We start from the raw sequence: 17,118 nt of genomic DNA, 5'->3' as shown, positions 1-17,118 counted from the left end.
AACTCAGGTGTTGTGTTTGTGCTGCTAGCACGTCTGTCTCCACAGTCCCTTGCTTGTTTTTGAGACAGTATCTTACTGCCTAGTCTAGGTTAGCCTTGGACTCAGAATTGTTCTGCCTCAGCCTCCTCTAGCCAAGTGCTAGAGTTACAGACAGCACCACCATGCCTGTCAGAACAATCACTCTTAATTCCACTATCCCAGAAACCGTATTTTTGTTTACTATGATTTTTTTAAATGTGTGGGTATTTGGCCTGTGACTGTGCTTCTGCACCATGTGTGTGCCTGGTGCCGTTGGAGGCCAGAGAAGGTGTCAGATCCTCTAGAACTGGAGTTATACACTGTTTTTAGCCACCACAGGGTGCTGGGAACTGAAATTGGGTTCTCTGCAAGAGCAACAAGTGCCCTTAACCACTGAACTATCTCCCCAGCCTCCTCCCTTAGGTTTATTTATTTCCTTTATGAGTATTTTGTCTGTGTGTATATATGTGCATCACATGCATGCCCAGTGCCTCCAGAAGTCAGAAGAGGGCTTTGGATTCCCTGGAGCTGGAGTTACAGGTGGTTGTGAGTCACCGTGTGCGTGCTGGGAACCAAACCTGAAAACCTGCAAAAATAATGCTATATTTGTTTAAAAATTTTTTATTATTATTTTTATTTCTTGATTTTTCAAGGCAGGGTCTCTGTGCAGTCTTGGCTGTCCTGGAACTCTCCCTTTTTGAAACGGCATGCATCATCTCAGCAGTTGTACCCTGTATTGTTTTGTCTCCTCCTTCTCTCAACTGTCTTAGATTTCAGGGACACAGGTCACAGGAGTTTGGGGAATTTTTCATTCACATGTAATTATAAATAGTAGGGTAGTTCAATCATCACCTAAAATTTAAAGCTCTTACTATGAAGTATTAAATTATTGTGATGAATTTAGCATGTTCCTGCCTTTGCATTCTTTGAACCTGTGTTTCTAGTAAAAAGTGATAGGAGATTCTCGTCACCTTATTGGTAAGCCCCAAAAATCTGCCGTAGATGATGATGTCAAGCTGCTTGAACTGAACTGAGAGAGTGAGTCAGGGTCACCTCAGCTGTTCTTTTAGCCATGCATTCTCATTCACACCCCCACTTCCTGCCCCCCTTTGTATGTCCAGTCATGGCATAACCAGGGCTTTGCATATTCTTGGTAAGTTCTTTGCCACTCAGCTATATTCCTAGTCCCTTGGTTTTAATAATACTGTAATACTCTACAGCCCAGGCTGGACTTGAACTCCCAAACCTCCCACCTCCACTTCCTAAGTGCTAGGATCACAGCTGTATGCCACCGTGCTAGGCTGCATCGTTATTTGTTTCTAATTTTGTGATAGCTGTCTGCTACCTGTCTATCAGTGACCTCTTGGAGTAAATAGATTTCCTGCCCTCACTAGCAACTCTCCAGAAGTATAGACCGGGGTTTAAGAGACTTCTTCACAAACGGCACATAAGGATAGATGGGCTTACACCCCAGTTCTGTGACCCCCAAGGGCATTTGCGGTGGACTTCCTTCCCACTCCAGTGAGATGATTGATTTCAGAAATCACAAGCCAGAGCTCTCTGACTTGGCAGTTTTACTCCTTAGTATACACAGACAGTTGAACACGTATTTACCGAAAGGAATATACTAGAATGTTCATTCCTTATTTCCACCCAGAATCAGAAACTGGATGCCAGAATAAATAAATAAATAGATAAAATTTAAAAATCAGAAACTTGGGGCCGCAGTGATGGTTCAGTAGTTACAAGCACTCTCTGCTCTTCTAGAGGACCCAGTTTGTTTCTCCAGAACACACATGTAGGTGCACAACCATCTATAACACCAGTTCCAAGGGACCTGACACTCTGATCTGTATCAGGCACACATGTGGTGTACATAAACACATGTAGCCAAAATATGCACATAAATTACAATAGTAAATTTTTTTTGTTTGTTTTCTTTTTTGACACAGTTCTCTCTATGTAGCTTTGGAGCCTGTCCTGGAACTTGCTCTGTAGACCAGGCTGGCCTAGAACTCACAGAGATCCACCTGCCTCTGCCTCCCGAGTCTTGGGACTAAAGGCATGCGCCACCACTGCCCGGCCATAAAATAATTTAAAAAAAAAAAAAAGAAGAAGAAGAAGCTGGGTGGTGGTGGAGGAGGTAGAGGAGGTGGAGGTGGTGGTGGAGGAGGAGGAGGTGGTGGTGGAGGTGGAGGAGGAGGAGGAGGAGGAGGAGGTGGGGAGGTGGAGGAGGAGGTGGTGGGGTGGTGGTGGTGGTGATGGAGGAGGTGGGGAGGAGGTGGTGGTGGTGGGGAGGGGGGTGGTGGTGATGGAGGAGGTGGTGGAGGAGGTGGTGGTGGTGGTAGGTGGAGGAGGAGGAGTGGTGGAGGTGGTGGTGATGGAGGAGGAGGAGGAGGAGGTAGTGGTAGTGGTGGAGGTGGAGGAGGAGAGATGTGGTGGTGGTGAGGAGGAGGAGGAGGTGGTGGTGGTGGTGGTGGTGGCTGCATCATCTCATAGTGGAGTGCTGCCCGCAATGAGAATTAAAGAATTCGGTTACTGTGCAATTCTTTGAACAATGTCAGATGCAGTAGAATAAAAAAATATATGATTCCATTTTGCAGTATTCAAACACCAGCACAAGCTAGCCTATGAGGCTGGAAGTTGGGCTGGGGCTGCCCTCTGCCAGGCAGCCCTGGAAGTTGCTGGTCACCAATCACTCGTTTCTCAGGCATGTTTAACTTGGAAGAACTCAATAATTTTCATATTTTATGATTTGATACTTTTCTATATTTATATATATTTCAACTACAGATTTTTAAGGTGTTAGAGAATAGGATCATTGCAGCAATATTAGTAACTGCACACATTTTAAAAACACTTAAATTCTAACTCTTAGGAAGTTGACCAAATAATTTATGGGACCTTTCACACAGAACTATGTTGCTATGGGACCAAAGAAGAGCTGGCATGCTCCTGACTCAGTGGTTAAGTACACTTATTGCAGCCAGGCGGTTGTGGTGCACACCTTTAATCCCAGCACTGGGGAGGCAGAGGCAGGTGCATCTTTGTGAGTTTGAGGCCAGCCTGGTCTACAAAACGAGTTCCAAGATAGCCAGAGCTAAAACAGTGAAACCCTGTCTCAAAAATAAATAAATAAATAAATAAATAAATAAATAAATAAATAAATAAATAAATAAATGTAGAGAATGATCAAGAAAAGACACATGGGGCTGGAGATATGGCTTGGTGGTTAAAAGCACTTACTGCTCTTGGAGAGGATCTGGGTTCAGTGCTCAGCACCCAGCTCAGCAGCTCACAACTCCCTGTTACTCCAGGTGCAGGGAAGCTGATGCCTCTGGTCTCTTTGGGCACCTGTATGCACATGATGCATAAAACACACACGCACACACATACTCATATAGTAATGATAACAATAAATTTAAAAGTATGGGGCTGGAGAGATGGCTCAGCAGTTAAGTACACTGACTGCTCTTCCAGAGAACCTGGGTTCAGTTCCTAACACCCACATGGCAGCTCACAACTGTCTGTAACTTCAGAGTCCAACATCCTCACACAGACATAACATGCAGGCAAAATACCAATGCATGTAAAAAAATAAATTATTAAAAATAAAGAAATAAACATCAGGCAGTGGTGGTATACACCTTTAATCCTAGCACTTGGTACACAGAGGCAGGCGGGTCTCAGTGAGTTTGGGGCCAGCCTGGTCTAGAGAGTTCCAGGACAGCCAGGGCTACACAGAGAAACCCTGTCTCAAAAAAAAAAAAAAAAAAAAAAAAAACAAAATAGGACTGGAGAGATGGCTCAGAGGTTAAGAGCACTGACTTCCAGAGGACCCGGGTTCAATTCCCAGCACCCACATGGCAGCTCACAACTGTCTATAATGCCAGTTTCAGAGGACTCAACACCTATGTCAAAAACACCAATGCACATTAAAATAAAAATAAAAAATAAATAAATAAATACATAAACAAACATAACATTTGACAACAGCCATAGTAATGATTGACACAAACAAGGCTCATCATTGATGCTCAAACTGGTAAAGTGTGATGCCATATAGGAGCTTTATGTAGCCTCAAAGTCTTCATGAATATTAATTACAAAGGGGAAATCTTTACTATGTGGAGATCTGGCAGATACTTCACTACTTAACAGCAGAGAAATACATCTCACTAGTAATGAAACAGATGCACACTGGGTGCCTTCCAATAATGATGCAGAGAAGGACTGCTGCATCACACTGTGCTACTCCAGCTAGAAACGTCCAAGTCCAGTCTAAGGACAGCTCACACAGCTGTGTGGGCAGGGTTACCCGGCTCCCAGGTGGTAGGAGGAGAGAACTGAGTCCCCAGTGGTCCTTTGACCTCCATGTGTGTGCCATGCTACATCTGGGCCCCCACATGCAGTCTTGTCAGAGTGTGTCTCATGTTGACTCCTTCATGTGCAGCTTGCACCAGACCAGGGACTCCAGCCTGCTGATCAGCCAACAGACTTGAGACGCAGGTGTGAGGAAGAAGCCCAGGACATTGTTCGGCAAGCCAACTCCTCCTCAGGACAGCCCTGCGTTGAAAATGAAAACCTGACAGACTTAATCGCCAGGCTTACAGCTATTTTATTACAAATTAAGGTAAATTTCAGAGAAAATAGGTTTATGTTTTTTTATACTAAGCAAACTATATTAATTTGTTCCTATTTATGTCTGTATTTAAGGTAAAATTTAATTAAATTTTGAAACATTTTTTTCCCTGTAGTGTCTAGCAGAGGGAGGAGACCTGAATTCCTTTGAATTCAAATCACTCACAGACTCATTAAATGACATCAAGAATACAATAGATGCTTCTAATATCAGGTAATTGCTCAGGCATACGATAATCATTATATGTTATATTCATAGTGATTTCTTAGTAGAAGTTTTAAGAATTTTGCATATTTGTGTATCCTTTAAATATATTTAAAAGAGTTTTTCACTTAGGATCATTCTGTTGACAGAACAGACATTTCACACAGTGTTTGGTTTTTGGTTTGTTGTAGAGCTTCCCAGTGTCTCCTCACTGCAGTGTCCTCACCCTTTGCTCCTAAGTGTACTTTCCCATAATCACTGACACAGATCTGTGCCTTCCCTGAAGGCATCATCTTAGCTATTTTCTAAGAATGAGCTGTTTACTAACTAAAATTAAGCCTCCCTTGGAAGAAAAAAAACTTTCCTTGAGGTCATGAGATATCTCAGCAGGTCAGGGTACTTGCCTTGCTCGCCTGGCCACCTGAGTTCAATCTCCAGAACCCACATAAAGGTGGATGAAGAAAACCAGCTTAACAGAGTTGTCTGCTGATCTCGGCATGTGTACCGGTGCTTGCATGCACACACGCAATAATAATACATTTAATTTTTTTTGTTTTTCTTAATTTTGTGATAGTTAACCTTATTTCTTCTTTCTTTAGTTGTTTTCAGAACAATGTAGAAATCCATGTTGCACATATACAGAGTGGCCTGAGCCAGATGGGAAACTTACATGCCTTTGCAGCCAACAACACCAACAGAGACTGAGCACAGGAAACCTGGTACCCAACTGCACAAGACCTTGGTCTGAGGAGTCCTTTTCCTCAACCTAAGCTTCCAATACCAGATACCTACCTGCTGGGAAACAAGGGAACTGTACATCTCCAGATACAGCTTTTAATACAGTGTACTGCTTCTTCAGCCAGCATTGTGCTGACCAGCATTTATTTATTGTTCTTTTAGTATCCAGATGCAGTAGTGTTGCTTATATTTCATGTTTCTCAGCAAATATTTTTAACCTGGAACTATCTGAACATACTATTTCATGGAGGAGCGTGCTCACTGTTTTTTATACATGCATGAATTCTGCTCAGCACATGCAAACAACTCCTGTGACAGAGAAGGCAAAGAAGCATGGTCTTTTCCGTGCATGATGGAATCCGTCTGAAAATCACCAGTCCAGTGGATTTAGTTGATCCTTATATCTCAGGCTTCAGAATATACATCGTGAGTGTGGGAAGTCGTCCTAGTCTTAAGGAAGCCACTGGAATATGGATGGGAAACACAGACTTAAGTATATGTTCCATATACTGACAGTATGACATGGTTCTATAGATCAGTTTATAATAATAAATATTTTAATTTATCATAATTTATAAAAACTTCGTTGTTTATCAGTAGAAGAAAATGAAGGAGCAGGAAGAACTGTATTGTGGAATGCTGGATTTCAGCGAGTGGACTTGGCAAGCCTTTCCATGATTCAGGGCAAAAAGTGCTATTGTTAGATTTATTTTAAAAAAAGACTGATAATACACTATTTTCATATTTTTTTGTTTATTTGCACAACTTTAAACCAGATAACTGGTTAAAATCCAACAGTACACAATTTCTAAAATAAAAAGATTTTATAAGGAAAGCATATCACCGGTGTGGATTACAGAGGGAGGTATGTTTTAGGTTTTTCTTGTTTGGTTTTGTTTTTCTTTCTTTCTTTCTTTCTTTTTTTTTTTTAAGAAAAACCCTGCCTAAAATAATCTTGTAAAAAGTATGTATTTTAAAAATTTTGTTTTAATATAGAATATTATAAAGCCAAAATATAATTGTTTTCAGATTTGGAGTTTAAAATATAACTATAGAAGTGATTCTGATTCTTTGACGTCTCATAAAATGAGACCTTTTGTATATTAATGTATAATAAAACTGAAAAAGATTATTTTCCATTTGAAATTTTTGTATAGTTTAAAAGCGCTTCCGTGTTCTTGTTGGTATTGGGCCACTGCGGATCTGTAGTCCAGAGTTTATATTTAGCTAAGCTGTTATGTTAATTAAATGCATAAATCTTTTATTCTTAATATTTGTAATTCTAAATAAATCAATCTATGAAATTTAATATCTGCATCCTCATTTTATTAATACAAGTTGATAGTTAATTTTATTTAAAATGCTTCAGAGGGCTGGTGGATAGCTCAGCAGGGGAGAACGCTTGGTGCCAGCGTGTCGATCTGAGGTTCACCCCAGACCCACGTGGTGCAGGAAGAACTGACTTCTGCAGTTGTCCTCCAACTGGAGCACACACAAATAAATAAAAGGTTTTTGTTTTTTGTTTTCATATCCAGGTATGGTGCACTCTGTTAATCCGAGCACTTTGGGCCCAGCAGATTTCTGTGAGTTCAAGGCCACCCCGTTCTATATAGAGAGAAACCGTCTCAAAATACAATTTTTTTAAAAAATGTTTTCAAGAATTACAGTTTCTACTATGTTTTTAGGAGATACATTACAGAACAGTTACCAGGCCTTTTATGTTGTTGTTATTTTAAGACAAATTCTTGCTATGTTGCTCAAGCACACTTTGCAGCGGGGACTTCAGACACACACCACCATGCCCAGCTCTAATCATCGTGAAAAGATCACCACCCAGTATTGTTCTAGGGAGAGGCAGGGGGTTTGTTTTGGTTTTGATCTGTTAGTAAATCACTGTGGAAACACTAAGCAAGTAAAGTATTCCTCCTAGTGTGGACCTAGCAGAAAACTGAATTGAGCGTATTCTGCCTAGAAGTAGGTAAATGTTTTCAAATTGTTTCTTTTATTGCTTGAAGTTCACTTGTCCCGCTCAGACCTCATTTGATAGCACTGTATGTCCTTCAGCGCTGGGGCGTTGACAGCAGAGCCTGTGTGGAGAATATAGCTGAGTTCATTTTGTCCAACTCCTGTGGTGGTATTGTGTTCCCCAAAATATTGTGTACCTTAATAAACTTATCTGGGGTCAGAGAACAGAAAAGCCACTAGTTAGGCAGTGATAGCACACGCCTTTAATCCTAGCATTCCAGAGGCAGGAATCCATCTGGGATCTCTGAGTTCAAGGCCACATTGGAAACGGCCAGGCATGGTGACTCATACCTTTAATCCCAGAAAGCGAGCCTTTAATCCTAGGGAGTGATGGTAGAAAGCAGAAAGTTAAATAAGGCGTGAGGACCAGAAACTAGAAGCATTTGGCTGGTTAAGCATTCAGGCTTTTAAGCAGCAGTTCAGCTGAGAGCCATTGGGATGAGGACACAGAAGCTTTCAGTCTGAGGAAACAGGACCAGCTGAGGAATTGGCAAGGTGAGATAGCTGTGGCTTGTTCTGTCTCTCTGATCTACCAGCATTGACCCCAATAACTGGCCTCGGGTTTGATTTTATTAATAAGAACTTTTAAGATTCCTGCTACAAACTCCAGTAGTGGCTTTGAGTCAGCTGCACCTTGAATGATACTGTCCCTGCTGACACATGTTTGCAACTCTACAGAATGCTCCCAGAGCCAGAGGAATTACTCAACAATAGCTCTGAAAGTCAAACTCACCAGTCACTGAGGATGTAAAACCAGATATGCCTATTAAGTTTTCTTTATTGAGCTGGCCTGGTGAGGGTCGACCCATAATCCCAGCTGCTTGGGAGGCTAAGGCAGAAGGATCACAAGTTCATGGCCAGCCTGGGCTACAGAGTGAATTCAAGACCAGCCTGGGAACTTGGTGAGACCCTGTCTCTAAGAGTTTAAAAAGGGGCCTAGGGATCGCTTGGAGACAGCCCAGCATGTATGAGGCCCGAGGCTCAGACACAGAGTGCTTGCCTGGCATTTATGAGGCCCACAGTACCAGCACCACACATGAAACAAGTGTCTTCCTCCCTAGGTCTCATGTAGCCAGGCTGGCCCCGAAAATGGTCTTGAACTTTTTTTTTTTTTTTTTTTTTTTTTTTTTGGTTTTTTTGAGACAGGGTTTCTCTGTGTAGCTTTGCGCCTTTCCTGGAACTCACTTGGTAGCCCAGGCTGGCCTCGAACTCACAAAGATCCGCCTGGCTCTGCCTCCCGAGTGCTGGGATTACAGGCGTGCGCCACCACCGCCCGGCCGGTCTTGAACTTTTGAGCCTCCTGCTTCCACACCCCAAATGCTGGGGTACAGACATGCCTCCCACACCAGCTTTCCGTTCTCCGAATTCACCACTGCTCCTCCGCTGGCACTGTCTGCAGCCGGCACATCACAGCCACCGCTCCACTTGGCTCTCGGCACCTACTCAGCGTCCCCCAATTCAGCCAGGGTGGCATTCTTAAAATGCAGAGTTGGTCATATGACCCCTGTCTAGGAACAGCTTTAAAGCCTACGTCCCCCAGGACAAATCCAGAAGTCTGGGAAGACCTGCAAAGCGGTGCCCTGTCCACTACACTGCTTCTCCATCTGGTCCCTTAGACCACTGCCAGGGTCTGCAGTCCCCTTCTTTGTAACTTCCAACCGGTCCTGACTGATCCCACTGCAGCAGCGCTTTCCCGAGGGGGCGCTCCGTGATCACGACACATCAACACGTCCAGAGGTGCTTCCGACAACCTCCCTCTCCTATCGTGGGCTGCAGTTCTGATTTTATATCTCACAGCAGATATCTAGATACAGATATGGATATTTGCCTCTGCTCCATAGAGGGAGCACTGTTTTGGGCTTTGCTGTCCATTTGATTTCTAAGTCCTTATGAAACCATGAGTTCTTGCCTGCTCACAGGCACTAAGTAGTATTTGTGATGAATTAGTCAGTGAGTGTCTAAGCACCATTCTTGTCACTGGGATGAACATATGTTTTTCCATGATAGCTTTGAAAGATAATAGCTTGCATGTGGAAATCCTGAGTAGGGGCCTTCTTTTAAATGGGTTCCATTTCTCAGTCCTAACTAAAAGGGTCTGTGTGACAGGAGATGTGAAGGTTAACTAAGTGGACTGAAGTCATCCTACCTTTGAGTCATGGTCATTGCTGTGTCTAAGATCTGTGACCATGAACCATTCTTACATTTCCTTTTTTTTTTTTATATGTATGGGTGTTCTGCCTGTGTGTGTTCATATGTGTACCATCTGAGTGCCTGGTGCCCAGGGAGGCCAGAAGAGGACATCAGATCTGGAACTGGAATTGAGGACAGTTAGCCACCACGAGTGTGCTGGGAATTGAACCTGGGTCCTCTGCAAGAGCAACAAGTGTTCTTAACTGCTGAGCCATCTCTCCAGCCCCCAATTACATGATTTTTTTGTGACAGTGATTCTTAACGTACCATTAGCTTTAAGGTGTTCTGAGAGCTTTTCCGTCTTGTCATTGATTTGTGGCCTCTTAATCGGCCTAAACTGTCATCTAAATTGTCACCAGTTTTAAGTGTGGGGCTCTGATGGGGAGACCTCAAACTATCAGTATTTAAACAGATCTTAAGTTAACTTAGTCATTTACATATACTAGGAATGCAAACATAGAAAGAAATCTGAAGCCAGAATATTCATGAGTGTTACCTGCTTTGAACAAGCAAAGGTAAGTGTGGTGGTCTGGATGAGAATGGCCGCCATGGCTCATCTGTTTGGATACTTGGTTGGTAGAGCTGTTTGGGAAGGATTAGGAGGTGTGGTCTTGTGGAGGAGGTGTGTTACTGGCTTTGAGGCCATTCCCCCCCCCTCAACCTCCTTCCTTTCAGATGTGAGCACTTCCAGCCATCATGCCTTCCCTTCTCCATCATGGCCAAAAACCTCTGAAACAGAAAGCCCAGCTGAACACTTGGTTTCATAAGTTGCCCTGCTCGTGGTATTTTATCATAGCAATAGAAAAGTAGCTAATACTATAAGTTTTTTTAAAATGTTTCTTACAGGGGCTGGAGAGATGGCTCAGAGGTTAAGAGCACTGACTGCTCTTCCAGAGGACCCGGGTTCAATCCCCAGCACCCACATGGCAGCTCACAACTGTCTGTAACTCCAGTTCCAGGGGATCTGACATCCTCACAGAGACATACACACAGGCAAAACACCAATGCACATAAAATAAGAATACATCAATTACTTAAAAAGAAAAAAATGTTTCTTACATTTATTGATTGATTTGGCATATGTGCGTGGGGGGAACACACCACAGCACTCACATGGAAATCAGAAGCCAACTTGAAATCACTTCCCTCCATCCACCATGGGGATCCTGGGGGTCAAACTCAGGCTTGGTGGCGAACATGTTTACTGCCACTGAGCCATCTCAGCAGCCCAGCAAATAAGCTAACTCAAGTTCTCAATGCACGGTATTTGCAGAAACCTCCCTTCGAAACGTTTTCACAGCAACTGTACGCTGAGGCACGGTGATTAAGAGCCACCTAAAACCAGGACTGATTTTGGTGGGATTTGCAGGAGGACCCCAGTGGGAAACATTTAGTAATCCACTAATGTTGCACAGAAAACACAGTAACAAGTGCTAAGAAAAATGGCCATCAAAGTAATGGGTCCAAAAATTAAGGTTAGTTAGAAAAAGTTAGGTGTGGGTATCTGAGATGCTTTGAAAAAGGAACTTTTTCACTGAGTCCCAACCAGGAAGGAATGAGTGAGAAAGAGAAGCACATTGTGGATCATGATCTTAAGGTTTGCATAAGCTAAAGATGATGTCATTTATTGGGAGCATGCTTGAAAGGATTTTATAATTTGATAACTGGAGCTTAACCTCAGTTAACCACAGATTTCCAAAGGGAGTGACTTGTCTTTTGAGTAAGTGGGGAAAGAGGCATGGGGCTCCTGAAAGAACTTGAATGTAGTGTCTTTACTGACTGAGTGTAAAGATAACAGGCCAGACATAAAACCAGTCAGGTGAGGGGCAGGAGAGAGGTGGCTAGGACACATGGTTTCAGTTAGGAAAAAGAAGCTGAAGAAATCTATGGTAATGACTATAATTAATAACAACATATCATGTACTTGAAAATTACTAAAATAACAGAGTCTGAGTGTCATCACAGAAAAAAGAGACAACTATGTGAGGTCATACATGTGTTAAACAGCTTGATCTGGATATATCATATGATTTTAAACAAAAATAGTAACATCCAGTCATGGTGGCACATATTAGTAATCCCTGCACCCAGAAGATAAAGGTAGGACGACAGGAGTTCAAAGCCATCCTTAGCTACATCGCAAGGGCAAGAACAAAGCAAAAAAGACTCAGTAAAAAGAGTAACAAGCCGGGCAGTGGTGGCGCATGCCTTTAATCCCAGCACTCGGGAGGCAGAGGCAGGCAGATCTCTGAGTTCGAGGCCAGCCTGGTCTATAGAGCAAGATCCAGGAAAAGGCACCAAAACTACACAGAGAAACCCTGTCTTGAAAAAAAACAAAAACAAAAAAACAAAAAAAAATCTTGGTGATAAGGTTAGAGTTGAGGATGTGGGTTACAGCAAGTGACTAGATTGTAGGTCCTGGAGGCACCATGAGAAGACAGCAGCTGCCAAGAAAAGGGGGAAACTGAGTCAAGCTGAAGGTTTCTTAGGAAGAAAACAAATTCTCAACAATCAGTCTGAAAAATAAGAATAGTCCAAGGGGTATGGACCAGATGGAATGTGCAGACTCGGAGACTCCCAGGAACTCCTGGGTGGAAGGATGGACAGCTACAGAAAATGCCTCAGGTAAAGGCTCAGTGGCGAAGAGGAGAAACCTTCATGTGAGACATGCTCCAGGACCACCATCCCACAACAAGGCCACGGACAGTCAGGAGTCAGGGCAGTGTTCTGGTTCGCATCTCCCGGACCCCTCTGCATCCTGAACGCTCCCAGAATCCTCAAAAACTACCTAGGGCAGAAAAGATGTACTCCTCCCATGAGTCCAACTTTGAGCCGGCATCTTCGGAGAGAGGTGAATAGGTTTCAAAATTCTGACCTTGAGGACCAGATGCACAGATGCCTCCGCCAGCCCTGCTGGGATCAGGAGGGCAGTTCACACCTGCCTCCAGAGGCAGGTCGGGCTTCAAACATCTCGCTTCAGTCCCAGGAGCAGAGCGATGGAGGAAAACTTCCCGCCTTGATAAGGGCTGAAATGACTTCCCACTCTGGCGCCTGGATTTGGCCCTTCTGTTCTGGAACCACACCTGGGAGACAGGAGGAAAGCATTACTCAGCTGCTTTGAGTTCGAATTTTTGCTGTTGGCTTTTTGGGGAGTTTTACTTAGGTTGTAGCTAAGGATGACCTTGATCTTGAACTTCTGATTCTCCTTCCTCCACTTAACCAGAGCTGGGGTTACAGGCATGCACCATCATCTGGTTTATGTGGTGCTGAGATCGTACCATGCATGCTAGGCAAGTGAGCTGTATTCCCTGGAATTTTTTGCGCTATCGCTTCGATCACAGCTAACAATATAAATTAGTTATTATCAGCCACGGCTCTCTGCTTAGAGCCTGCGGTTTACGGAAAGCACTTGAGCTGGTGATTTGATGGTCAGAGAGCCAGACCTTCTCGGCCATTCTCAGATGCAAAAGCTGGAATGGTGCCTGGTTCTGTCCACACTTGCTATATTTGGTTTGTCCGTTTTTCATTTTACACATTAAAAAACAAACAAACAAACAAAAACCAGGGTCTTATGGAGCCCAGGCTAGCCTCAAACTGGATATACAGGCAAGGATAACATTTAGTCCCTTGATCCTTCTGCCTCTAGCTCCTAACTGCTGCTTGGGATTTCAGGCATGCGCTACCACACTTAGCTTCTGTCTACACTTTATATGGGACATTTGTAACAAGAGAAGAGGTCACAGAAGTGAAGCACCCAAAGCCCTTAGGCAACAAAGAAACAAGCGTCTCTGCTTTGGTGACAGACATTCGAATTATGTAGAGTCCAGTTTTGAATGTCTGGACTCCCTTATCAAAGCAAGTAGGTATTTTTCCTTAGTGAACCTCATTTCTGTGTGTAAATTTCTTCACTATTTCTCTGTGAATACTGAAGGTGTCCTGCTTAGGAAGCCTCTGGTGACAGACACAGCTGGAGATGGGTGGTGGAGATGGGTGGTGGTGGCGGGTGGCGGGCAGCACACCTTTAACCCCAGGACTCATGGGAAGCAGAGGCGGATGGATCTTTGAGAGACAGTTGAATAACCACAGTACCGAGGAAAAAAGGGGGGTGGGGAAGTCCACACTCTCCTGGGATTAAACGAGGCCTCCTACATAAAACTGCACTTGGGCACAGACTAATAATAGGAAGGCAAGCTTCTAATCTGGTGTGAAGAGGACACACCTATAATCCAAGCACCCAAGAAGCTGAGACAGGAGGATTGTGAATTCAAGTCCAGCCTACCCAGCGAGACCCTGTCTCAAATACACACACACACACACACACACACACACACACACACACACACACACACACACACAAACACGCACACATGCACGCACACGGGGAGGGGGTGGCAGCTTCTCCCAGCAACTCCAGGATTCTGATCTAAATGACTTCGGACAATAAACTCACTTTGTATTCGATTTTTCAAAGTTACAAGAAGTCCCTTGCTTGTCGTAAAGGTACCTGGTGATCCAACCCTGCTCTACGACTTAAAATCAAAGCCAGAGGAAGGCTCATGAGACAGCACCCCGTCCTTTACTTACTGGACACTGGAAAAATGCCCGACTACTTCCCATCGCCTTCCTGCGGGAACCTTTCCAGGGGGGTCAGCAAGCCTCCTAGCACGGTAACAAGGCCGTTACCGACATCCCTAATTAGTAGTCTAGAATTATGATGCTCAAAGAGAGTAACTTATCCACCACCACCACCAATAAAAAAGGAAGAAAGAAAGAAAGAAAGAAAGAAAGAAAGAAAGAAAGAAAGAAAGAAAAAAAAAAAAGAAAGAAAAGAAAAAAGAAAAAAGAAAAAAGAAAGAAAAAAGAAAGAAAGAAAGAAAGAAAGAAGGAAAGAAGGAAAGAAGGAAAGAAGGAAAGAAGGAAAGAAAGAAAAAGAGAAAAAAAAATTGACCCAACAAGCCGGTGACTTCCCAGGACTTCCACTCTAGCACGCACTTGCAAATGCGACTCACCTGGATCCTGGACTCGGGGAGCAGCGTGAGCGCTGCCAGGCGCTCCCGCAAGTGGATGTCGGGGTACATGGTCTGGCGGAAGACGAGCTCCAGCAGCTGCAGCTGCTCCGAGCTGAACGACGTGCGCTTGCGGCGCTGCGGCGCCGACGGGGCGGCCGCGCCTTTAGGGGGCCCGGGCGGATCCAGGCCAGCTGGGGTCTGAGCTGCGGGTCCAGGACTTGGGCTTGGAAAGCACGGCGTGGCCGCTGGGGCGCGGGGGTCCGGGGGCGCAGAGGGCAGCCCGGCGGCGGGGCGCGCGGCCGGGAGCAGCGGCCCTCCGGGGTGCGCGGCCGGGAAGGCGGGGAAAGCAGCGCCCTCGGCGAACTGGAGCTGCTGGGACCCTGCTGCGGCCATGGCTCCCGGACACCGCCCGCGACCCCCGCGCGCCTGCAGTTATAGCCGCCCGGGGCTGGGGAGGGGGCGGCGGCGCCATCAAAGGCATGGGCCACGTCTCCTTGGGGTGCGAGCCCGCCCCAGCCCTGCCAGACGCCGCGGGAATAATCGCTTCCGCTGACCTGGGGACGGAGGGAGGGAGGCGCGAACTTGAGCCGGACCGCTCCGTCCCTTCCCCGCCCATCCGCCGGCCAGCCGGACCACCAATCCACATACCTAGAACCGATCTGCTCCAGAGGGGCCACCCCAAGTGCGGGCCAGACTCGAGCAGAGCACCCTCTTCTGGGTCGGAAGGCCCCTCAAGAGCGCCCGGATCTCTCCAGGGGCCGGCTTCTCAGGTCCCCGCACTGAGCCTGGTCTTCTGTCCGCCTGTCACCATCAAAGGCGCTGTTTACCACCCCCGCTATGTGCTAGACCTTACTCCAGGTTGGTCAAACAGCCTAGCCCTGCCCTCCGCCAAACCACCCTGACACATCCTGAATCCGAGGGGGGTGAAGATAAAGGGACCTCAAAGGGGACAGGCACACATCCTGAGCAGGGATGATGCTCCTGCCTGGAATATCTGTGAGACGTCCGAAGGATGCTGGAGGCCGCGCGGTGGAAACTTGTGCCGGGTCAGCGCTCCTCGAGTCCCATCCGTGCTCAGAAGCAGAGGAAATCAAACCACGTCTTGAAGTTTCTGCTCCCTCTGATGCCAACACGATTTCTTTGGTCCCCTGTTCATTTGAGGTTCCCATTTTGTTTTATGCTGATTTGTAGCTGCATTGTGACTTTTGTATCTGTTTCCCCTCGTGTATACATGCATTCATTTATTCATATAAGTACCCCCCCCCGACCCCCACCCTCTGGTCCTGGGGATAGAACCTAGAACCTGGAGCACCCTACACAAGTCCTCCACGGAGCTACATCCTCTGACTTCTTTTGGCTTTTGTTTTGCTGTGTGTGTGTGTGTGTGTGTGTGTGTGTGTGTTCTGTCTGTGTTGTGTGTGTGTGTCTGTGTCTGTGTGTGTGTATCTGTCTCTGTGTGTGTGTGTGTGTGTGTGTGTGTGTGTGTGTGTGAAATGTTGCTAGGCAGTGCTCTCCCACCCTGAACATCTACCACATACAACACTCTGCAAAATCTTCGCCAGACCCTCAGTGAACATATATTGAACCAAAAACCAAGTTTCTTAGTAGAGAAATCAGAGCCCTGTATGCTATCACAGAAGGGCACACAGAGGCACCCGAGCGCTGCTTCTACAGTCTCACAGGGCTCTCTGCTGAGGGAGGAGCGTTCCACTGCCCACCCAGCTCAGGACTGTTCCTGCTGTTTCCACAATGCTAACAGGCGGTCGTGAGTGTACATCAGGTTTGCTTACATGCATGTGGTTCCCCGAGGAGGCCAAAAGAGGACGATGGGTCCACTGTAACCAACACGCTGATGTGACCTGCCTGACATGGTGCTGAGAACTGAACCCCTGTCTTCTGGAACATATCTGGGCATATCTTCAGGATGGTCGACCTGGGAGCTGCTGAAAGTTCTAGGCTTCAGTTGTCTATCAGTAGGAAAGTCTCCTGGCCTCTTGCATTCCATAGATTCTGAGAACCCATCTAGTCCAGTGGCTCTCAATCTTCTTTTTTTTAATGTTTTTTTGAGACAGGGTTTCTCTGGGTAGCCTTGGCTGTCCTGGAATACACTCAGAGATCTGCCTGCCTCTCCCTCCTGGGTGCTGAGATTAAAGGTTCATGCTATCACTGCCCTGCTGGCTCTCAGTCTTCTTAATGCTGCGACCCTTTATACAGTTCCTCATGTTGTGGTGAGCCCCAACTATAAAATTATTTTTGTTGCGACTTCATAACTGTAATTTTACTACTGATATG

At 45.4% G+C, this 17,118-nt stretch overlaps 2 protein-coding genes across 5 annotated transcripts in view; one reads left to right on the top strand and one right to left on the bottom strand.

Annotated features, from left to right (window-relative positions):
* The window catches only part of Lin9 (lin-9 DREAM MuvB core complex component), a 52,443-nt gene extending 45,532 nt beyond the window's left edge, over positions 1–6,911 (top strand). For all 4 annotated transcript variants that reach the window (XM_028865443.1, XM_037211187.1, XM_037211186.1 and 1 more), the window contains 3 exons: positions 4,472–4,651; positions 4,776–4,873; positions 5,464–6,911. In XM_028865443.1, coding sequence (XP_028721276.1) covers positions 4,472–4,651; positions 4,776–4,873; positions 5,464–5,569 — 384 coding nt within the window. In that variant the 3' untranslated portion in view covers positions 5,570–6,911. The remainder of the gene's footprint in view (positions 1–4,471; positions 4,652–4,775; positions 4,874–5,463) is intronic.
* A 5,263-nt stretch (positions 6,912–12,174) lies between these two features.
* On the bottom strand, positions 12,175–15,219 carry Mixl1 (Mix paired-like homeobox). The gene is made up of 2 exons (XM_028865601.2): positions 14,827–15,219; positions 12,175–12,900 (listed from the first exon to the last, which is right to left on the bottom strand). Exons 1-2 carry the CDS (start codon positions 15,217–15,219, stop codon positions 12,595–12,597), a joined length of 699 nt encoding a protein of 232 aa, XP_028721434.1. The 3' UTR covers positions 12,175–12,594.
* Between the last annotated feature and the right edge of the window lie 1,899 nt (positions 15,220–17,118).

This window comes from Peromyscus leucopus, chromosome 15, assembly GCF_004664715.2.
Source record: "Peromyscus leucopus breed LL Stock chromosome 15, UCI_PerLeu_2.1, whole genome shotgun sequence".
NCBI lineage: Eukaryota > Metazoa > Chordata > Mammalia > Rodentia > Cricetidae > Peromyscus > Peromyscus leucopus.
Note: the sequence above shows the minus strand (reverse complement) of the source record. Positions and strands in the feature narration are given on the sequence as shown.